The sequence below is a fragment of the Terrapene carolina genome, unplaced genomic scaffold (assembly GCF_002925995.2).
Source record: "Terrapene carolina triunguis isolate 2854851 unplaced genomic scaffold, T_m_triunguis-2.0 Scaffold55, whole genome shotgun sequence".
NCBI lineage: Eukaryota > Metazoa > Chordata > Testudines > Emydidae > Terrapene > Terrapene triunguis.
The window spans coordinates 542323-566756 of record NW_020664406.1 but is presented as its reverse complement, the minus strand read 5'-3'; the positions used below and the strand labels follow the sequence as shown (position 1 = coordinate 566756).

Genomic DNA, 24434 nt, shown 5'->3' with positions numbered 1-24434 from the left:
TATGATTTCATGATCACTTTCACCCAAGCTGCCTTCTACTTTCAAATTCTCAACGAGTTCCTCCCTATTTGTTAAAATCAAGTCTATACCTTTCCTATTGTGAGGGTATAGAGAAATTGCTGTCCAGCAATGGGGACCCTGGGGAGGGGGGCCCGAAGGGTCACATGACCCTCCCCAAAAGCCAGAGGAGTGGGGCAAGGCCCGCAGCTGGGGAGATAAAGGGGCAGGGTCAGAACTGGAAGGGAAGAGGCAGGGTCAGAGCCTCTCCTATTCCAGCCTCCTCTTCTGGCCACGCTGCCTGGTGCGGCATGCAGCGGCTGCACTCTCCCAGACAGTCTCTGGCCACACTGCTTGCCTGGGACAGCCCAGGCAGGCAGCGTGGCCGGAGGCTGCCTAGGAGAGTGCATTAGTGGCTCCACACATGCCAGGGGGACTGGAGCAGAGCCCCTCCTCCCCCTCCACCAGGTAACATGGGATGGGGAGGGGTCGGGGAGAGCGCAGGGCCCCCGGGCTAGGAGTAGGGCGGGAATGAGTCACCTGGGGGTCACATGGAGAATGGGGCAGGGACGAGTCACATGAAGGGGTCATGTGGGGGGGGCGGGGATGAGTCACGTGGGGAGGTCACGTGCCCCCTTTAGCTGGTGCCCCCTTTGTGTCCCTCCCACTAGTTGCCTCTCCCCAGGTCCAGCATAGTGGGAGTTAAAGAAAACCTTTGGGTTCAGCTAGCCCCGCCCCACTATACCTGCAGCCAATGCCAGACCTGGAGGGGAGCAAAAAGAAGGGAGCCTGACTCACTGGGAGCTGACTGGTGATGAGGTAGTTCTCTGCCTGCCTGCAGGGACAGAGCAATAACCTGCCAGCCAGCACAGCCACTTGAGGCAAGTAAGGGGAGGCTTCAAGTAAGCCCCAGCACTTGGGGCAACTGAACTAGTGAGGTCATGCCCCAAACTGAAGAGACATGTAGGAAGTAGCCCAGGGAAGCAGATCTTGATTCCCTACCCATCTCCCCTGTTCAGAGGTTGATTTACCCAGGGCCCTGTGAAACCTGGTAGAGAGGTAGGGTCTGGGTCCACCCACCACTCTCTCTGGCCTTACAGACTAAAAGACCAGCAATCTAGCCACTGGACTGCCCAGCCACAGAAGACTGTATCACACCCATAAAGACAAGCCTTTAGGCCTTGTCTATCCCCAAAAGTTTGTACCTCTTTAACTATATCAGTAGAGTTTGTGAGGGTTGTACCCCGTTGTGAGGACACAGCTACACTGGTATAAATGTGCTTCCACATATAGCTTATTCCGTATATGGCAAGGGGAAGAAGTTATATCAGTATAGCTGCATCCACACTAGTGGTATAACTATTTTGGTAAAAACTCACCCCCCTAGTTGATATAGTTATACGGGTACAAAACCTCTGTGCAGACCAGGCCGTAGATAAACCAAAATAAGTTGAGGTCAACTGAAATAAACATCTCCACACAGCCTTTTGCATCAGTGTAACTAAATAATTTAAAAACCTACGCTTTTAATTAAATGGTGCAGCGCTCTGTGTAGAAAAGCCCTAAATTTACAGGCACAAGCTAGTCTTATGAGTGTCCGCACAGGCGCTCGCCTGGGGTTAATGAACCCGTTTTTTAAAACTGATTTAAGTTATATCTGCAACTTCTGTGTTTAGACAAGCCCTAAGTCTCACATTATCTTCCAATGCAGAATGAAGTCTTGAGGACCACATTTTCCGAGGTTCTGCACACGCTCTGACTGCTACTGGCTTCAATAGAAGCAGCAAGGCCTCAAAGAGCTAATTTAATTTTTTTCAAAATTTCTCTTAAATTTCTCCACAAAAAACGTTGAACAATTTTCATGAAAAAAGTCAGGTTTTTTTAACCAGATCTCATGTTCAGCACCCCTGAAAATTTGGCCCCTAGCCTTTATGGTTGCAAAGTCAAAGATTGAAAACAAGTGTAACCAATGCAGTGATATCTGCTCAAGCCTGCAGAGATACTGCAACAGTAGCTCTCAGAGGAGTGAACTGCCCCATTCAGTGCAAGGTGTTACCGCTGAAGCCTAACAATGACATTTACATGTAAACACGAAGAATTATTTTGGCATTGGTCACTGTGTGCAAGAAAGAAGGAATTACCTTGTTATGCACAACTACTGCTGTGGTTTTCCTTTGGGTGATAGGAGTCTGGCTTGTGGGCAGAACGTAGAAGTGTACCATCATTTTTATTTATTTTCCCCAATATGATTCCTTGAGTGGACATCCTGATTTTACAAAACAGGGTTGTCCCTGTTTTGTGTGTCAGCCTTTGGGCCCTACATAATTTGTCTGAAACCAAAGTTTTGTCCTGGTTTCGATACAGTACACAAATTCGCTCTTGTGTTGGCTTGGCTTGCCTGTGTTCTTAGAAGGGATCCTGCTCCTGGGAGTTGGAGGGCCGCTGGCATGGGTGGGGTTGGACAGCAGAACAGAGTCCAGGGAGATCCATGTGGACCCTAGGGAAGCTAAAGGTTAAGTGGGTAGAAGACTGCTCCTTTTTAGCAGGGATAGGAGTTAGACAACGACACCCAGAAAATACGATGGTAGGAAATGCCACAAGTTGAAAATCTTGAGAGTTTCCTATGAGTTTTATTCTCATTTACCCAAGAATGGAGCTCTATTCAGAAACGATAGAACAGTCAGCACATTGCCAATTGAAAACTATAAATTAACACAATACATTTCCAGGGCTACTAATCAAAGGTTGTGTAGCGAAGGATATGTCTATTCTGCAATCAGGTGTGATTGCACCACAAGTTAATTTCGCTAACATGACTAAAAACAGTAGTGAAGATGCACTAGCTTCAGCATGGGCTGTACGAGCACCCCAGGGAACTTGGGTACATACTCGCATTGCTAGTCTGCACTGAAGCCTGTGCCACCACATTTACACTGCTATTTTTAGTTAGGCTAGATTAAAACTAGCATGGGTAGGCCTAGCCACACTGCAATCACACCTCCAATTGCAGAGTATGTCCACTTCTTATTTCAAAGGTAGTGGGGTTCAAAGCCTGTTAAGACTTATTAGAATTCATATTAGCTTTTTTGTCATGATAGGATAATTATTTTTGTCACATTTCAACAGCCAAAAGGAGAATTATCTGATCCAAAAAGTTTGATGGAAGTTCATATATTTGTGGTTTTGGTTGAGGTCACAGCCACTGCCCTTCAAAGAAGGAGTAGTTTGGTCTAATTATTCTTAGTTAGTGCATGCAAATTTGTGGGCCAATAATTTTTCCTTGTGGGTTCCATACTCCAAGAAAGTCTGTAATTTGTATGCTCTATCTCCAGTGTGACTAGAAAGTTCATGCCTCCATTTCTGGTTAATTAGCCTGAAATGAAATGTCTGACAGATTTTCCAAACTTTCCAAGTTTCCAAGTCTTTGCTTTGGCTTAGGTACATATTAGTTTTCCTTTCCCTTTTCAAAAGCATACAGTCTTGAATTTACTCCCATCACAGAATGAAAACTACATAAATAATAATAAACACATTATCATAATCCTGTGAGAAGACAGTTCTTCTAATGTCAATTTACACAGTGGTTTCTATACTTGATAATTATTATTGCTCTTACACCAATACTTTGTATCTTTTTATACTTCTGTATTTTTATTATACAATTTATTTTTTATTACAGTTATAAAAAGGGCATTTAAAAAAAATAAGGTGATGAATCTATATAAGGCAATCCGAGTTATGACGCTCTCCTGTGGATATTGGCTGTACTTAGAAGAGTTGAGGCGTTTGGTTTTGTTTTCAATCCAGGGCTTAAATGTGGTGTGACAAAATCCATGATACACTCTCATTGATGTGAGTTTTGCGTAAATGCCAGGCTTCTTTTAGGCAGAAATGAAGGCACTTTAAACACAGCTACGTGCATGCTTCGAGGTAGCCGTCCAAAAATTCTGTGAAAAAATTAGATCCAAATCCCCGCCCCCCCTTGCCAATCCCTTCCCTTCCACGTTATTTCTCATATCATACATAATTCAGATTTTGTTTTAGCTTTTTTTGTCCTCGGACAAAGTTTATTAGATAACCTATTATCTTCACTGTAAAAGGAAGAGCTTCTTTTTTTCCCCTCCTGAGGACAGGCTTTTCATAGTTGTCCTGTCTTTTAAAAAATTAAATGCTTTGAGCTACAGGATACTGTATACTGCTTGACAGAAATATGTGCATATTCTTGACAGGCGTCTCATGCAGCACTTTTACAAGATTGTTTCATGTTGTCAGTAAGAGGATCTTCAGATAAAATATCACAGCCATTCCCACCAAGTTTCCAGTTCGCCTACTCCTGGTTCTTTTTTATCAAATCATTAAGAAGATCTATTCTCTTGCAGTCATAGAGGGCTCTGGCCAGCTTTCCTACTGTAGGCCCTTTGTAGCCTTCACTCATAACCCATTTCTGCAGCATTTGGTAAACTTTTTCTTTGAGTCCATCTCGTTCGTAGTCATGGTCAATTTCATCAATCTGTGGCTCACTAAAGCCCAGTTTACGAGCACAGTGTTTCCACTGTTTAGCCAAGTTCTCTCTCACTAGATTCAGCTGTTTTTCAGAGAGGATAGAGGTGCTATCTGCAAAAAGAAAGATGAGTATAAGAAGACAGCATTGTTTAAACTCCCCTTCTCTTTGAATGTCTCTCCCCAAAATATGGTCACTAGTAATGACAGGATTGTAGGTGGCTTTCATGTAAGCAGTTGGTCTAGTGATTAAAGAAGAGGACTGGATGTCACAACACTCCTGTATCTGCTACTGTTTTGCTTTTTTGACCTGGGACATGTCTACCTCACAGTGGTGATATGAGGCTTAATTAATGTTTAATTAATATTTATAAAATGCTTTGATATCCTTGGATGAAAGATACTGTTATGACTTCTCGATTAAATAAATTAAAAATATGCAGTAGTGGTTTAAGCCAGTATTGACAAATACAAATACTATGGCCTTTTAAAATAGTCCTGCCCCTCCTGTACTGAAATGTTTCAACTCTTAGTCAGGACCACTGATCCTAGTTTTGCTTCCACTGTTCTGCTTTTTTTCTCTGTCTTTATGTACACATCTGCACATGCTGGGGCTTGGTGACTCATGAAACAGTACACTGTGGTGCCATGCTTAATGTCAGCTTCAGGTTTGGTAGAGGCAGCTGGGGGAGAATATCATCTAAGAGGTGATGAAAGAGGGCGGGAGGGGGGAGGGAATGGTTTAGTAATACAAAGCAATGTTAGTACAAACAACCACTCATGATGATAACCATAAGTATTGCGTAACTGTAATGCTATGTAATAAAGGAGGACCCAAAATGGCTAACTTCTGAATACAACAGCGAGCAAGATGCACTGTACATTCACTAAAGATGGTTCTCAGAAAGAGACTGTCAGCCTTCAGATTGTGCCCAAAGAGTAAGGCAAGCAGGGACCAAGGGGTGGGGTGCACAAGGAACAGAGAGCTGATTGTAAAGAGGAACATTATAAAAGAACGGAGAGAGATTGCTCTTACCAAATATACCCATGTTTTCATAATGTGCATAAGTGTTTTGCGTGTTGACCGGAACACTGCTTACATATAGATTCTGTTCTTCAATCTCCATGTGATTGTAGGCTCCAATTTGAATTCCGGTACTGTTATATATGGTGTATTTTGCAGTTTCATCTGTGTAAAGGCAGTTTAAGACTGATATATAATCAAGTGCATGCAGTTTAGAATTCAAGAGATACGATGATGGCAAGGGCAAGGAAGAATGATTTATTTTGTATTTAAACCAAATACAGCCATGATGATTATTTTGTATTTAAACTAGAAACAGCCTTACTTTGGCCACTGCAAGAACTTTTTCATTATTAATTTATGATACTTCTGTACTGGGTGCTCTCGGTGTGCTTTGGGTTGTACAAACAGAAGAAGTCACAATCCCTGCCCCTAGGAACTTGCATTCTGAATTGAATAGGCAATACAGTTCAGAGACATAATTCACTGGGTGAAAGATGAAAGTCAATCTCAAAATTTCAAAGTGGTGGCGATGTTCCTTTAAAAAAAAAGTGCATGCAGGGGATGGGGGGGGGGGGAAGGAAGGTTAAGAGAAATGGGGAGTTCTGAGTTCGTGACTTCAATGGTGCTACACTGATTTACATCAGTTGAGGATCAGGCCCCAAATCTTTTGTGAAATATTTACTGGATTTAATATTACATGTATCAGATTTAATATATACAGACCCTTATCTTTATATGGCTTCACTTCCACCTATGCACTGGCCATTACAGCAGGACTGGCTCTCGGGGAGAAGCATGTTGTGCTCTGTGACTCTGCAGATGTACAACCCTTGCGCGCTACAGAAGTCTTGGGCAAAAAGCTTCTGGGTGCTCCCCCATGGTTAGTGTGTCTCTGTACTGTCCTCTCTGAAGGGCTGTACCTTGGAGGCACAGCAGATTACTAAATTTCTGAACAGGCATGGCTGAGATTCTAAGTGCATAAAGATCAGGAAGTTCAAAATGGCACAGTCCCTTACTACTGTAATAGAGATGCTTACGGTAATCAAGATAAGAGACGAGGAGGAGACCATATTAGTTCATTTTATATCATGACAATAGTTCCTGGAAGATACTTAGCTAAATGTATTAAAATGGCTATGTATAAATGGCCCCTTCAGATCTGCTTCCTGTGTGTGTCCAGAGTAACATCTGCATACTTTATTGAAAACAACACAGTCATATTCAGTTTGTAAAGTGCCACATACATTTCCATTTCCATATACATGATTTTTAATCAATATCAGTAACAACTAACAGTGATAAATATACAATTAAAGAATAATGTCCCTGCCATTGGTGAATATGTAGCAATTAGGGATGTAAATACTGTTTAAAAAGTTAACCATTTAAATGATTAAAAATATGTCGTTTAAATGGTTAATCGATTAAATGGCTGGGTCGGCCAGCCGGCATGGGGCCGCTGTGACTGGTAGGCCAGCCCGGGGTTAATGGTTAAGGCGGGTTAACCAGTAAGGCTAATTCTTACCGGTTAACCGATTAACCTTTTACATCCCTAGTAGCAATAAACACATTGGTGGTTGGTTAACTACTTCAACAGCTTCATTTTTAGTCAAAAATGCTTTTTTGAACAAAGCCTAAATACAAGTGAAAAATGAAGCTTTTGAAGACTCAGATTTGGCTTATAGTTTCACTTCTCAAAGAAGTGAATCCAAGTATGAAGTCATGATTTCACAGTTCTGTAAAGCCCTGGAAAATCATGCAGTTTGTCTCTCAGAGCCATGACACTTCATATCTCTGTACTTTATAACACATCTACATGGTGCTTAAAGATACCCTGTAAAACAAAGAGACGTATCTCATTAACAGTTTTTAGAGGTAGAGATTTCAGTTTCACTTTTTAGTAAAGCTGGTCAAAAAGTTTTGAAATCAGGTTAGCATGCACATGGTGTTAGTTGTTAGGAAATATCAATGCTACAGCATTTACCTGTACTTATTTTGTGTTGTACAGGTGTAGTAGGAGTATATGCAAAATTCCCCTTCTTAAAAGGATTGGATTCCATTTTGCCTGAATAATTACAAAACACACAAATGCCAAAAGTATTTGGTAATCAAAAACCTAAAGGCACAAGTACTTCAAAACTGTTGTAATATTTATAATAGTATAAGAACACAGTTAATGCTCCTAATACAGAGGGGGGGAAAGGTGCTGTTACCCAGAAAGCTAAGAAGCTTTTTAACGAATCCAATAAAAGTATATTTAATTAAACACATTATAGCTTAGTGAAGTGCGTAACAACCTTATTCTGTGTCAAGATCCTCTAGCATAGACACTGGCAAAGTGCGAGCGTCACCAATGCGATTCCACACAGATGTAAGAGTTCCTTTGCTAGCAGATTCCAGTGCAGGATTAGAGTCTAGATATGGATTTAGGGACCTAATTTTAGGTACACACATTTGAAAATTCCAGCCTAAGGTAACACAACAAGTAAACAGAAGAGCTGGCAGGTCATCTGATTCTCAGGGCTTGCCTATATGGAACCTTAGTTGGCAGCAAGCCAGGGTATGAAAGTACAGCACACTAGCATGCCATGCCTTAAGTCCCCCTGTGAACCCTGCTGCCAGGCACAACTTCTGTAGTGCACTTTGACTTACTGCTGTTTGAAACACTAAGCATGGCATTTTTAGCACGTGACAGCAGCGTCCATAGGGCAACGTATGCCACAGCAGGCTAGTGTGCTGTACATTCACATCCTGGCTTACCATCCACCAAATCTCTGGGTGGCCATGCTCGTAGTCTGGTATCTTCTCCACTATATCATGCTGCTTCCCAATAATCCCTTCTGCATTTCTTTTCTTTCTATCCAAATATTTAACTTTATTAGTGATTTTGAGTGTTACAGTTTCCACCTGCAGATGTGACAGTCACAGCTCTCACAAACTCCTCTCAATCAATATATTGATATAGACAGCAATCACAGACTCTCCATACAGCATTTTTTTGCATTCTCTCTGTCAACTCTGTGGCACCTTGTGGTTTCTTAGTGTAAAGTGCTGAAAAGGAATACCATACCCGGAAAATCCAGCCTCTAGGGTAAAATGATTAATCTGTATAATACCTTGTCCTTTTCCTAAATGGTATGGGACAAACTCCACTGAACACATGGTTATTGACCTGTTTGTTTATGTTTATTTTTGCTAAACTCTCAATATTCTCTCCTTTCTCCGCCTCCATAGCCTTCTGTTCCTGAGGATACATACCTCACCTGCAATTGCTGAGAGGCATTGCCATAGCAGCATTAGATATAACCTGCTCTCTGTACAGCTAAGAGTGTCAGCTTCCTGTTGGCTTGAATTTAGGGTCACTTATGAACATGGATCTTCATCTGGTACAGCATTTACCCAATCAAGCCACCAGAGCCGGCAAAGATTCATTTTCTGAAAGGTACCAAAAATCCTCACTCTAACACTGTTTCTGTGCTGCAACTGACCGGCAGTAAGATTCTGACTCATTTTACACACCTTTGTGAGTCTAAAAACAACTACCATTTGCTTCTAGCACAATTTGATGATTGTTCTTGTTTACGGTTCTTTCACCCTAGATGGGTTGGGAGAGTTCATCAGTTATTCAACTGCCAACTTACTCCTGGGGGCATTCTGCACCAAAAAATTAAAAATTCTGCGCACAATATTTTAAAATTCTGCAAATTGTATTTGTCAAAATAACACTAAATAATCATGCCAGTTTCAATTATTTTGGTAATTTATTTCAAAATACCGGTCAGCAAGTATGTCTGTAACAATACAGACACACACAAAAATTCCCCCTGGAGTAGAGAGTTAAAGAAACCTCTATAACAACCCAGTTCCTGTTTCTCTGCCCACCCCACCCCAGAGCCCAGCCAGGGGGCCAGACACTCACAACCCCTCCCCCCCCACAAAGCCCAGCTGTGGGGCCCTCCAGCTAATACACCTCTACCTCCTCCTCCCCAGAGCCTCCTGGTGGGCCCCCCCAGTCCAGATACCCACACTCTGTCCCTCCCCAGAGCCCAGCTACAGGGTGCCCCCTTGCCCAGACACCTGTTCCCCTCCTCCCCCAGAGCCCAGGGATCCAGAGGAAGAAACAGCCTGATGCTTGGTCCCAGGCTTGCACAGAGTTTCCTGCGCGTCGCCCTCTCCTTCCCTCAGGGCATGCTGGGAACTGCAGCTGCCAGGAATCCTCTAGCTCCCTCCTCCTCCCCCCAGCAGTGTCTTCTATGTGCAAGCTGGGCTTTGCTGAGTCCAGTGGCCCATAGTGGTGGCTAGCAGAACTGCAGCCCATTTCTGTGGGGGAAAGGAAATTCTGCATGCAAAAAGTTCATTTCTGCAAAATTCTGCATTGCGGAGTGGCGCATAATTCCCCCAGGAGTACCAACTGGATAATAGCATGCAGTCAGTGGCTTGATTCTTCTCTCTGTTACACTGATGTAAATCAAGAGTAACTCAATTGAAGTCAATGGAGTTAAACAAGCATGTGAGGAGAATCAAGCCCACAGCAGTTTAATGAACTGAAGTGATATCAAAGTATCAGGAAAACAAAGAGCAGTGGACCATAATATGTCTAAAGGAAAGCCTTTGCTACCAGCACCACTGCCTGAGAGTAAAAAATCAGCTGCTTGCTGGTATGTGAGCTACAAAATGATCAGTGGCCATCTTACTTCTGGAAGACGACAAAAGGAGTACTGTTTGTGTTTTAGATAAAAAAGTAATAAGACAAATATCTCACCTACCTGTCTCTGTATTCGGGCTCTTTGGAAACAAAGGTGTGGATGCTTGTGGATGCTGGTCTAGGCCAGATTCAGGCACAGGGGGTTTATTCAGACTAAATGTATTGGCTGAATTTGATCCATAGAGATCCTCTGGACATCCTATTATTGGATCTAGAGGCCTTGTCCCATGCGTAATATTTGGATTGTATGGTACATTTTCCCATATTGGAGTTGCTGCAGCTGGTGGTGGTGGTTGTTGTAAATGACTGTAATTGGTCATGTTACTATAGGGACTGGCTTTTGACCCTGTGCTTTCAGCTTTCAGATATGATTCATACATCTGTGAAGCAGCAGGTGGAGTTGCAAATGGATCAAAGGACACCCTTCGTCTTCTTTCCTCCTCTCTCTTTTCAGCACTGTATACCACAGGTTGGCTTTCTGAATTATCCATCCGACTGCCATACTTATGATAATTTAATTCATCCTGCAGTTTTCTTTCTAGGCCCATAGAGGCCTCAAAGGAGGTCTCACAGCTCTCGACAGGCTGGTTTGCCGGAAAGGGAGCAAACATGGCTTCATCCATATTGCCAGTCATGAGACCCTGAGAGCTATGTAGGGAATTGGGCTGATCTGCAGTAGGGAAGGGAAATTAAATATTTTAATTATCCCATAATGCAAAGGTACAACTGTAGTTTTCAATTACATCTCAACAACACCATGGAAGAGACTAGCATTTTTATATTAAAAACAGCTAAATAATTCATAACATGTAACCAAAGGTAATTTCTTCTAGAAAAGATAATACTGTATTTTACATTTTACTTAAGACCTTTTCATCTGAAATGATCACAGACCACTTTATAAGCTGTGGGTCTGACCATACTGAAATCAATGGCAAAAGCTCAGTAACTTCATTGCTACAAGACCAGATCTTATAGACAGTACGGTATGTATAGGGATAGTAAATGTTTCAAGCACCACTGAACTGCAGCCACCTCTAAGCAGAACATGGCACAGAAATACAACACAACACATCAGGCCAACAAGGGAAGAATGAAAGGTCTTGGACTTTAGAGGGCCTGGTTCACTAATTTACCTCCAATGGAGTTATACTGCACAAAACTGGAGAGATATAGTGGAAAATCAGACTCACAGAATTTCACTGTAGGTGCTACTTTATACAGCACTAAAAGTCACATTTCTTTCAATGGTCCTATCCCAGCAAATCTCAAATTAGCCTTTATGAATGCATCATTCTGTATTTTTAATGAACTTTGATTTTCAATCTCTGTCTAGCTTGTTCTTCTAGAGTTCAGAGAATACATTTTAATAAAGATCCATTTCATGTCTATGGGCAAAGAAGGACGTAACCCATGATTTTCACCTAAACCTTACAGATAAATTCTGTCCTTGGATGGGTGCACACAGCTTCCCTTAGAGACAACGAAAGGTTTGCTTGTGGTCTGAAATGGATTGTTTGAATTCTAATTCTAAGCATTCTATAGCATCGCAAGACTGAACAAATATGTCAAAACCTGCTTTTTTATCATATTATTTGTTTATTTGTAGTATGGGGCTGAAGAGGCTCTCCTATTGAGATTTAAAAGGATTACAGCATCAACATGGAGCTTTGAAATGGTCTTGTAGATGTTGGGCATCACTGAAAATAATGGGGCTCAAAAAGGCCACTGTAGCCTTAGAACAAAGCTTATGTGGGACTGGATAGTCAGGGGATTGGTAATGATATATGGAATGTTGACCTTTCTATCTCTAGAATACATTTGAATCCAATCCAGGTTGGTGGTGAATGAAAACTTACTATCTGATGGCTGCTACATGGTAAATGTGACTTGGTTGACTTACTCTGGTTTCAAGTGGATAAATATCACCATTGCAAGAGGAAAAAAACAACCCCACCGTAGCTGGCAACTGTCAGCACTCAACAGACAGGTACTAGATTGAATGTCATGGACTGTGAACTACCCTACCGTCTCTACAAATGATCCTCCAGGGCAGGCTTGAGGATTATTGGTGGGGCACTATTGGTGGGGACTCTTAGGCATGTCTACACTACCACTTACGTCGGCAAAACTTACGTCGGTCAGGGATGTGAAAAAACACACCTCTGAGTGACATAAATTATGCCAGCATAAGTGGTAGTGTGCACAGCTACTGCCACCCATTGGGGGTGGTTTAATTATGTTGATAGGAGAGCTCTCTCCCATTGGCATAGTGCGGCTACATGAGAGATCTGACAGTGGCACAGCTGCATCAGTACAGCTGTGCCACTGTAAGCTCTCTAGTGTAAACATAGCCTCAGAATATGTCTACACTGAGTTTTAAAACCCATGGCAATGAATCTGAGGCTCAGGCTGGAGCCTGGGCTCTGAAGCCTAGGGAGGCTGCAATGTCTACACTGTTCTTAATGCTACAGCATGAACCCAGGTCTGTACACCCGTGGCAAGGAGTCTCGGAGCCTGGGTTTTTAAAACACAAGCATATACATGCCCTTACACTACCACTGGCTGCACTGTGTCTATTTGCTGGATAAAGAGAGGACTTTAATCTGCAAGGTTGTCAGGGTATCACCTTTTACAAACACCACATTCACACCAAGTTTTTTAAAGGATGAGAGAGTTTGTAACATGGTGCTGCTACGTTTTAATATTTTTCCTAAGAAAACGTAACTTGCACATTAAAAATGTAGCCCTATTGAAATCCATTACCTCTGCTGAAGAATGGTATGAGTTGTTGCTAACCTGTCTTTGGGGTGAGATTTGTCAGGCAGATGATAAGACGGATCACATAATCTAGTTCATAGAATCATAGAATATCAAGGTTGGAAGGGACCTCAGGAGGTCATCTAGTCCAACCCCCTGCTCAAAGCAGGACCAATCCTCAGACAGATTTTTGCCCCAGACCCCTAAATGGCCCCCTCAAGGATTGAACTCACAACTGTGGGCTTAGCTGGCCAATGCTCAAACCACTGAGCTATCCCTCTTCAAAATGGTCTGAGCAAAAGAAAACTTTGCAGGAGTTTTTACTGGATTTTCTAACGTTGCTTATATGTGAGTGTGTGATGGGATATGTAAACCTGCCTGTGATGGGGTGTGCACCCCACACTGGCCCTGCAAGAGCTGAATTAGGCCAGATGGGCCCAATCTATTAATTAGGCTGCAAACTGGAGCATTTGGGCTGGAGGCAGCTAATTGGAGAATGTCTCACCTGTGCAGGAATGGGGAGGGGGGGAGGGAGGGGCTATATAAAATAAAGGAAAATGGAAATAGGGGGACTCCTGAGCAAATCTGCAGTCACTGCCTGGGAAGAGGGTTTGGAGGTAGCAGAGATGTGTAGCCTGTAGTTGCTCACTGGGAGAGGGGAGTGGTGAAGCTGACAGAGAAGGAAAGGAGAGCCAAAGGTTAGGACAGGGCTAAGGGAAATGCAGCAAGGTATGGGATGGAACAGACCCTGACTGCTGATTAGAAGGTGCCTGAGCCAGAACATGGAGTAGAGAATGGGCCCAGGTTTCCCAACCAGCCACTGGGGAAGTGCATAGGAAGACTGCCTGAGTCTGTTTGGCAGAAGAGATGTCTTCCTTTCCCCTCCCCCCTCAAAAGGGGAAACCACAATAGTGACCTAGCTGGGGGAGTGAGTCATGATGTGGCCACAGCAACTCCTAGAGTGAGAGAGCAGCTGCACACAGAGGTGGAGGGACGGTTTGCAGCTTTGGGGAGAGGTGTTGAACTGTTCCCCAGAATGGCCAGGAGGAGGTGCCAGACCTGTGGTGAGTAGAGCACCCTGTCACACTGCCACAGCTGAAAAGGAATTAACTGGAGCCTGAAAGCTCTTTTAGTACTGCCTGGGAACACCTGGATAGCTCAAGGAGGCCTTGAAGGAAGGAGGTCAGGGCAGCTGGGAGGAGGCCCAGGAGAGATGATGTCTAATGTGCTCTCTGAGTGAGAGAGGGCTGGCTGGCAAGAGCTAGGAAGAGAGGTAAACCTGGAAAATGCAGAGGAAGGATTAGCTCTGCCAGCCAGTGTCCTGAGAACAGGATGAAGGATTCTGAGAACTAGACAGAGAGCCTATAATCAATCACATGCATCACACTGCTGGGAGTGGTTTAATGGTATTTTGGTTTGTCACTGCTTGGCAGAGAGTCCAGGACTATAGAAAGACTCCAGGAGGAACAGAAGACATTTGAGTTGATTATATGTTATTTACCAGTTGTAGTGGACATTATTTTGGACTTTAAGGACAGTGGTGACCATGGAAGCAGGGGGACACTAGGGGAACCTGGCAAGGTCTCAACACAAGAGACCACCTAAAGGCTGTAAAGGGGAACTCTAGGATGGTGGATCTGTTACACAGTGCTACAGATTTGAACTCCTGCTAACAGGGCACTTGGGTGAAAGAAGTACAGACACACACTTTCCACTACAGACATAGTGTTATGGCCACATATAATTATCTACAACTATATACTTCCTCAAAGCTGTGAAACAAACCAGGATTTGAGCTGATATGTGACAAAGGAAGGAACAGATGAATGGAGTAACCCACGACCAATCCCATGGTGTCCAAGGCAGAATCAATAGGGAGCAAGATCTTAAAACAAGTGACGTTCTAGTTTTTCACTCTAGTTGTTCTCGGGGCACTAAGATTGGACTGGGAAGACAAGCTAACTCCAAAGACTGATATAGCATGGAACTGAAGCCTAAAGATCAAGCAAAAGTTTGTTGGTGTGAATCAACAGAGGGAAAGTTAAAGGATGTTATTAAAGTGAATATATAATGTAATGTGGTGATGGATAAATCAAGTATTGAACAAATGAAGTACAGATGGAAAGAGAAAATACTTTCTGCACAGAGACAAAAGCACAAGAGTTTAAAAATAACCTGTTTTATTTTCAAACTGTAGAGCCTGGAAATAGTGATCAAGAGATAGTGTCTTTGTGACTTGCATTTTAGAACAGCAGATAAATCTGATCTTTTTATTCAGTGCTCTAGATTCTCTCCTGAGTTCTGAACAACTGGGTCTGTTAGTTACAGCTTTTAATAATAATAATAATAATAATTATTAATAATGGAATCAATTTTATTTGTCCCCAATTTTGCCCTAAGCAGGCAATATGAAATAGTGTTATGAAGTGATGTAATAATCACCTGTTTGTGCATGTCCATTATTTGGAGATTCTGCGACAGAGTCTATCTGAAGGGACTGCATCCTTTTCACAAGTTCAGTTGGCCCAGGGTACACTTTCTATACACAGGAAAAAATATGCAGCACATGAAAGTTTAAGCAAAGGAAGCATCTTTACTGTAGAAACCAAATGCATCCCCACAGTGAGTGGCCCAAGTGAACAGCTTGCATACATCTCATGTTCTTTGTTGGTAGAATGCTGGTGGACCACGATCATTGCTTTGCAGGGCTTGCTTACTAGTGAGGCTAAGTTTACAGACAAGCAGTGTCTGCTTTCAAGGAAGGCAGGAATGATTACTATGTAAATACAGGGCATGATTCTCTGATCTGGCCAAGCTGTGCCCTTACTCACATTGACTACTGCCTTAGTCCATGAGCTAATCCCATTGGACTAGACAGTGACTCACTGCACTGCTCCCAACTCAGGTCTGTACCTACAAGTCACAGTCTTATCACATTGTAATCTATAGGATTGCTTGCAGAGTAAGATGCTGCTTAAGGTAAAGGTACCAGAATCATGCCCTATTTTATGTATTTACATGTAGAGCTTAACTGGAAAAAAATAATCCACAGCTATGGCCTTGTTCTGACAACAGTTTATATGTGGGATATGGGGACAGGGAGCTTGGTGAAGATCCTTGGAAGGAATGTTTTAGTGTTTCACTGCACTTTCACCTTTGCAAACCCTTGTCTTCATTTGGCAAGGCCCAAGGAATAATCATCTTTACCCTGGTATTTTGATGTTCCAGCCATACATGCCTTTTTGATGTCCTTACTCAAGTAAAACTTGAAGTCAAGTATCAGAGGGGTAGCCGTGTTAGTCTGAATCTGTAAAAAGCAACAGAGGGTCCTGTGGCACCTTTAAGACTAACAGAAGTACTTCTGTTAGTCTTAAAGGTGCCACAGGACCCTCTGTTGCTTTTTGAAGTCAAGTGCAATTTTACCAGATTAAGGACTTCTGGATTTGACCTTTTGCTTTTACTTGCACTTCTCAGAAAGTCATTAGTCACTGTCTTACCAGGAAGTCTTTTCACAAATTAAAAACCAACAACAATCTCTTCCAGGAAACATATCTTGATCCCAGGTAGTTCAAAACTTCATTTTGGCCTTCTGTTAGGGCCTGATTCTGGCACCCTGCTTATGCAACTGTGTATTACCCTGCTCCAGGAAAAGTCCCATTTGTAAAGAGTGCAGCATACTCCACCCTTGTCTTATTTCAAAGAGACTATTTGCAGAGAAAAGTGCTACTCAAAAATCAAACCGTAAAAAGCTACAAAACATATTGGTACAGCTTTGTTACTTAACCATATTCATTTGCTTGTATGTTGCATCCATATCTCCTACCCCTGGTTTGTTTCTGCCTTTAGACTCTCAGCCATTGAGGGCAGGGATTGTCTCTTTTGTGCTTGTACAGAGCCCAGCACGATTCTGATTGGTAGCACCCAAAAGCCCCATAATATAAAATATTTACTACTCAGAATTAGTATGAGTGGTAGAATCAGTTCCAGAAGAATATTTGTTTTGTCAACTTTATTTTGCAAAGCTTTGCTATCTTGCCAAAGAATACTGGACACATCTTCAAAGTCACTGCCTGGATTTCCCAAATCAGAAATGTTTTAATTCCCCATCCTGCAATTTCAGGGAGAGGGGAAAGCACCTGACAAAACATGGCTGTGTGGCAGAACAGTGGCACCATGGGGACACTTTCGCTTATTAGTTTAAAATATTGGGAATGCAGTCCTTGTCACCTCCGTATAAGTGGTACTTCCATTTCAGGGTTCAGCCACAGCATCAGGGCCTTAATGTCAGTAGGACTACTACAATGAGTAAATGTTTTCCAGGGTGACTCAGGGCTCCACAATCTGGCCCAAAGCATTTGCCAGGAAGTAACTTGCCTTTTCATTATTATTTCAAATCAGGAAAGCATCCTTCTGCACAATAGTTTGCAAGCTACATCCTATAGGAGGAACAGGGAACCAAGTTACAGCTGAGAGAGGACTCAAAACTTTGAATTTCCTGACTCTCTTTTTAATTTAGATTACAGTAATGCTTAGAGGTCTCAACCAGGTTCAGGCCTCTCTGTGCTAGGTATTATGTAAACTGTATGTATTTAAAAACCTCAGCAATAACACTTCATAAACTATGAACCAGATTCTGTCATCTTAACTCATGCTGACTAGTAGCTTGCTGAACAAATAGTCTCTTTTGATTTCCATTAATGTCAATGCAGTAACACCAGTATAAAACTAACGTAAATGTGATTTCAGCAGAATTTCTAATGGAGGAAAGTTCTACTCACTGGCAATCAGAATCTAGCTCACAGGGCTTTTTTACCTGCCACCCATACTCACACTAAGTAGCCCTTTACTCCACAAGCAGACCTATTGGAATCACTGGGAGTGCTTATTGAATATAGCATTACTTAGTGTGAATAAGGGTGTTAGAATCTGGCCCTGTATGTATGTGTGTGTTTTTTACTTACAAGTTACGCTAGGAAGCATCTGGGATGCTACTTACCTTTATCTTTCTCAAGTCATCTTCAACATCTTTTTCTAGTTGCTCACAGTAAAATGGCTTATATTTCTGACTAATTTCTGCAGGAAAGGAAGATTAGGAGAAAGTAGTTTTAAATGGCAAATATAAATGACTGTGCTGCTTAGCTCACTTCCACCAAAACTTTAACCAGTTAGTTACATAAGTTTATAACAGGAGTTGGCTCATAAAAATTAGAGCAATGTTAGCGGGGCTGATTTAGTCTTAAAAAAGAATGTAGTAAGAACATTCTTGAATTCTTGTTCACTTTTAAGTATTGAATACATTCAGTTGCATTGGGCTATTTAATAAACACCTACCTACACAACTGCAAAGCCCGCACAGGCTGTAACTTTACAACAGGTGACTACAAAGACAGTGAGTGACAGCCAGGGTCTTCCAACAGTATTATGCTTTGCTTCCTATGTTCTAAGCTCCTGTAGTGTCTTAACAAGACAAAGATACAATTCTATCAAGCTTTAGGGCCAAACTCTGGTATATAATCACTGGCCTGAGCCAGGGAGCTCTGGATACCACGTGGCACCCACAGCATATGCCCTTTCCATGCAATCAGCTGTGTAATGGACCCCTATTCTTTGAGAGACCCCCTCTAGGTTGCATGGAGGGAGCAGGTTTCTGTGCTCCCTCAAGCACAAGGACTGCAATTTGGGACTGGCCCTTTTGCAGGACATGCAAAAAGAGGGAGAAGCCTTCTCCCTCATCCTCATCCATCCCCTTCATCTCACCTTCATGTGCCATGGGCAGTCAAAATCTGCAAAGCACCTCATATACAAACTATATCCCAAATGGAGTGCCTTGCTCCATGAGTGGTCCCAGACTGGGTCTGCTCATAACAGCTTTATAATACTACTTACCTTCTCTGAGAAGTGTTTTATTATCATTAATCCCATTTTATTGATAGGGAGAAACTAAGGCACAGTACTCGTATAGACCTGATGTACTAGCAGCAGAATATGCAGGTTTGAGAATGGGATAACAAGTAGGCCCTTAACAGGGTACTAAAGAGCTAAAAAAATAAAATGCAGGTGTGCATATTTGTGTGGTGAACTTTTAAACTTATGCACACTGCATACCAAACAGCTGCCTGCAGTATCAGTGCTACTGCCTAGAACCAACACTTTTACATGCAGTAGCTTTTCTTTTTTGTTTTAGTCACCAGTGTACTGAGAGCAAGCAAGAAAGAGCCAGGAAGACAGAGCAAGAGCAGCAGTTTTTACCTGCTGAAAAGCTAGAAGCATCATCCCAAATCCACTCAAGCCAATGGAAAGACTCCCATTGACTGGTCCTATTGGAAGAGAATTAGCTAGTTACAGCCAATGGCTAATACATAGCTCAAGATAGTAGCTTGGAGAAAGTTATGTCTGAGACAGTTTTTTAAGCCAAATCTTGGAAGGCTGAATTACTTAGGGCCAGTCCTATGAAGTGGTGAGTGTCTCCCAATATCAGGCTTTTTGTGACATTAAAGAGAAGGGTTACCCTATGATGAAAACAGGGTGATGGATTTTTAGCTGGGGTAAGTTGGCAAAGCTCCACTGTAGTCAATGAAGCTATGACAATGTATATCTACAGAGGATGTGGTCCAGAGTTTATTCAGAATTCAGGTCAGATGATTGGAGGATAGCTAATATGATGCCAATTTTTAAAAAGGGCTCCAGAAGTGATCACGGCAATTACAGGCCTGTAAGCCTGACTTCAGTACCGGGCAAACTATCATAAAGAACAATATTGTCAGACATATAGAGGAACATAATTTGTTGAGGAAGACTCAACATGGTTTTAGTAAAGGGAAATCACGCCTCACCAATCTACTAGAATTTTTTGAGGGGGTCAACAAGCATGTGGACAAAGGAGATCCAGTGGATATAGTGTATTTAGATTTTCAGAAAGCCTTTGACAAGGTCCCTCACCAAAGGCTCTTAAGCAAAATAAGCAGTCATGGGATAAGAGGGAAGGTTCTCTCATGAATTGGTACCTGGTTAAAAAATAGGAAACAAAGGGTAGGAATAAATGGTCAGTTTTCAGAATGGAGAGAGGTAAATAGTGGTGTCCCCCAGGGATCTGTACTGGTCCCAGTCCTATTTAACATATTCATAAATGATTTGGAAAAAGGGGTAAACAGTGAGGTGGCAAAATTTGCAGATGATACAAAACTACTCAAGATAGTTAAGTCCCAGGCAGACTGCGAAGAGCTACAAAAGGATCTCACAAAACGGGGTGACTGGGTAACAAAATGGCAGATGAAATTTAATGTTGATAAATGCAAAGTAATGCACATTGGAAAACATAATCCTAACTATACATATATGATGGGGTCTAAATTAGCTGTTACCACTCAAGAAAGAGATCTTGGAGTCACTGTGGATAGTTCTCTGAAATCATCCGCTCAATGTGCAGCGGCAGTCAAAAAAGCAAACAGAATGTTGGCAATCCTCAAGAAAGAGATAGATAATATCAGAAAATATCATATTGCCTCTATATAAATCTATGGTATGCCCACACCTGGAATACTGCATGCAGATATGGTCACCCCATCTCAAAAAAAGATATATTGGAATTGGAAAAGGTTCAGAAAAGGGCAACAAAAATGATTAGGGGTATAGAACGGCTTCCGTATGAGGAGAGATTAATAAGACTGGGACTTTTCAGCTTGGAAAAGAGGCGACTAAGAGGGGATATGATAGAGGTCTATAAAATCATGAGTGGTATAGAGAAAGTAAATAAGGAAGTGTTATTTACTCCTTCTCATAATACAAGAACAAGGGGCCACCAAATGAAATTAATAGGTAGTAGGTTTAAAACAAACACAAGAAAGTATTTTTTCACGCAACTGACTGTCAACCTCTGGAACTCCTTGCCAGAGGGTGTTGGGAAGGCCAATACTATAACGGGGTTCAAAAGGGAGCTAGATAGATTCATGGAAGATAGGTCTATCAATGGCTATTAGCCTGGATGGGCAGGAATGGTGTCCCTAGCCTCTGTTTGCCAGAAGCTGGGATTGAGTGACAGGGCATGGATCACTTGATGATAACCTGTCTGTTCATTCCCTTTGGGGCACCTGCCATTGGCCACTGTTGGAGGACAGGATACTGGGTTTGATGGACCTTTGGTCTGACCTCGTATGGCCGTTCTTATGTTCACGGATTTGACTTGTGTGTATGAGGAGATTAATTTTTGTTTTGAAAAGAAACCCAAGACACAGAAGCCTGTTACAAACAAAAATCATGACCTTTCTGAAAGGAAGAATTAAGCTCATTTTGCCATATATTTTTTAAAATACTGGATATGTCAAAACAAAAATAATCCTGAAGCAATATTTTACCTGAAAAGGTCGGCCGATTTTCTGGCTCTTGTTGCCAACAGTACTTCATTAAGTCGATAATTTCCTTTGGACAACTGTCTTTAATATCTTCTGTATTTGGCCTGTTCCCATTCATGATGCCAAAGCAAATGTGTGTTTCATTTATAGCATCTGAAAAACAAAATCTCAGATCAGACTCCTAATCACAGGGTTTTGCCACCATGAAAGGTCATCTCCTAGAAACAGCAAAGAAAGTGCCCCATTTAGACCCACAAATCTGCTGGCACATGAAAATGCTTACTCTACGGATCTGACTCTGAAACCCTCACTCGTGATGAGTAGTACTTACTGTGAGTTCCGTTACTTGCATGAGTATCTCCTACTCAACAGGAGTTAGAGTTATGGAATTGAACCCTCTAGGGCCTGATTTTCAGTTGCTTTGTTCAAGTGCTTGGAGTAAAAACAGGGATGTGGCCTCAAAGGCAGTTTTAAGCCATCTTACTGTTCCTGTATTCCAGGGCTGTTCAGGGGCCTAGTTGGCGACCAATATAAGTGAGAGCAGCCCTTAGCCTGCTCCAACTTCTGCTCTGCTTCCCATGGCCATCTGTGCCAGGGGCTGGGAGCAAGTCTGGCAAGTATCCCTTAAGTCAGCTCTCCACCAGCGGAGCAGGCCCACTGCACTGGAAGGATTCTCCTGGGGGTTTCTCTGGCCCCTTCCAGGCCCAGAGTGGCAGAACTTAGCATAACTAAGGAGTAGGTGACCAGTGAGCAAACGCAAGATTAGTGCATATAACACTCTGAGTATGTCTACATTTCAGAGACTATATCAGCATAACTGTCTGCATAGCTGTAGCAACATAACCCTATAGTGTGGGTGCAGCCTACCTTGACAGAAGTTTTTTCTGTTGCTGTAGGAACACCAACTCCCTGAACAACAATCGCTACATCAATGGAAGAATTCTTCCCTCGACATAGCTGTGTCTACACCCGGGGTTAGGTTGGCATAACTACGTCAGTCAGGGACATAGAGTTTTCACACCCCTAAATTAAGTAGCTGAATTGACCTATCTTGTAAGTACAGACCAGGTCTAAGTACAAATGCTGCAGGTAAAACTTGTGTCTGCCTTTTGAAAATCTGGCCCAGCCAGTATTTAGTATTTTAGTATCTGGTATAAGTTTCAGCACAAATGGGTTTGTAACAGGCAGTTAATGCAGTGTGTAGTGTAGTATAGTCAAGTGGAGTGTAGTATCAACATGGCAAGAGGAGAAGGTTATAATCCCCCAGGTGAAATGTGATTAGTGCAACAGAAGTATATAGAAGGGGAGGAGAGAGAGAAAAACAAAGGTGGTGTTGGTGGGTGTGGAGTGGGGAAGGGAGTTATACAGAACAGGAATTAATAGTGGATACGTATAGTAGCATCTATGACACATGGGGATCCAACAGAAACCAGTCATTTTACTAGTAAACATCCCCAACTAGGGCATTCATTCAGGTTCTAGAGTTTTACTAATCTAGCAAGGCCTAAGTAAAATGGAAAACAACAAGGGTTTAAACTGGAAATGGTTCTCCAAACTTGGAATCAGTCTGTTTGGATTTCAGGAGGATGACAGAGCATCACCACCAATGCCTGGGAGTGAGGTATTTCAGAAACTAACACAAGCTTTATCGTACGTGGCCAGTTAGGAGAAGCACTCCTAACGAGAGGTACTGCTTTCAGCTCTGGAAGCCAGAATTAAAGTGTGACTAAACCTCCAAGTAATATGAGCTTAGCAGTTATTTGTCCACATCATGTAGAACCACCACACAGTTTGTCAGAAATGTCAGTTTCTGCTCAGATGAGATCCAGGATTGCAATAGCAGGGATGATGCAGGTCAGGTGTGAGTGCCACTGGGTAAGTTATGTGGGGAAGCTTGTACTTTGGTGGCCAATCCTAACCTGCTCCAAGCAATGCTCTAAGTTTCCAACACTCACTAACATTCACAGGAAATTCATCAAAGGAAACAAATACAGTATGGAAAAGTAAAATGTGCCTATGTCTGCTATATTGTAACTGAACTGATTTTAAGTGTGTTATGGATGTTACAAACTAGGATTCCACCAAATCTTTGATATATTTTAAGACTGATAAGAGAAGTGGCCTAGTGGTCAAAGCACAGGACTGGGAGTCAGGAATTTCTAAATTCTAATCCCGGCCTTCGACAGTGACTCCTTCCATGGACTTGGACAAGTCACTTAACCCATCTGCCTTAGATTCCCCCCAGGATAACGACAACAACATAGGTGCACTGTGAGGATTAATTAGGCCTTGTCTATACTTGGAAACAGCCCTAATTTAGCAATCAGTGGCCAACAATTGCTGTAGCTGCATCAATGCTGATCCTTAAGTGTAGGCAAAGGCAAGCCAGGGTTTGTACCAACTGAGATAATCGGGGTTTACTGCTGCTTCAAGTAGGGATAAACTTCAATTAGCTCCATCAATACAAACCTCTACATGTCTTTGTCCACCCTTAGAGGGCAGTTCTGGTGCAGCTATACCAATTATTGGTCACCAGTTGCAGAATAGGAGCTATTCTTGAGTAGAGACAACTTATTTAATGCTTATAGGACATTTTGAAAATGTTATGTGCTAAGTATTATAAGTCTTAATTTTATAGCTTCCTTAAAGCAAACTCATTTAGCAATACAAGTCTCTCCAAGTGACCTACTTTCATATGGCTCTTTGTTGGCAAAAATTGCCCAGAGCACTATGCCAAAACTGTAAACATCTGACTTCTCCACAGGTTTTGTGTTAACTGAGAGTAAGTGCTCCGGGGCCATATAGAAAAGAGTGCCAGCGGCGCTCCTGGACGCGCTCTTGGAATTGCTCTTGATTTTCCTCTGCCGGCTGGTCTCTTCTTTGGTCAGTCTACTCCAGTTTTTAAAGCAGGCGACGCCAAGATCTGCAATCTGTAAAACAGGTCAAATCAGAGCTACTGAAAATGGAGGATGTGGCTAATAAAGGGGAGAGATGGAGCAAATTGTTTCACATACTACTCAAGGTTTGTTAAATATGAGGGAATATTTATTGAAATGACGACTTATCTGAAAACTCAAACTCTTCAATAAGTATAACC

General features: G+C 42.3%; 1 protein-coding gene across 2 annotated transcripts in view; it reads right to left on the bottom strand.

Moving 5' to 3' along the window:
* Positions 1-2890: 2890 nt before the first annotated feature.
* LOC112107508 (receptor-interacting serine/threonine-protein kinase 1) overlaps positions 2891-24434 on the bottom strand; it is a 39074-nt gene continuing 17530 nt past the window's right edge. For both annotated transcript variants that reach the window (XM_026658737.1, XM_026658739.1), the window contains 8 exons: positions 24027-24267; positions 21341-21490; positions 17986-18062; positions 15432-15528; positions 10291-10899; positions 7509-7589; positions 5534-5686; positions 2891-4611 (listed from right to left, as the gene is read on the bottom strand). In XM_026658737.1, the coding sequence (XP_026514522.1) occupies positions 4325-4611; positions 5534-5686; positions 7509-7589; positions 10291-10899; positions 15432-15528; positions 17986-18062; positions 21341-21490; positions 24027-24267 (1695 nt within the window). In that variant the 3' untranslated portion in view covers positions 2891-4324. The remainder of the gene's footprint in view (positions 4612-5533; positions 5687-7508; positions 7590-10290; positions 10900-15431; positions 15529-17985; positions 18063-21340; positions 21491-24026; positions 24268-24434) is intronic.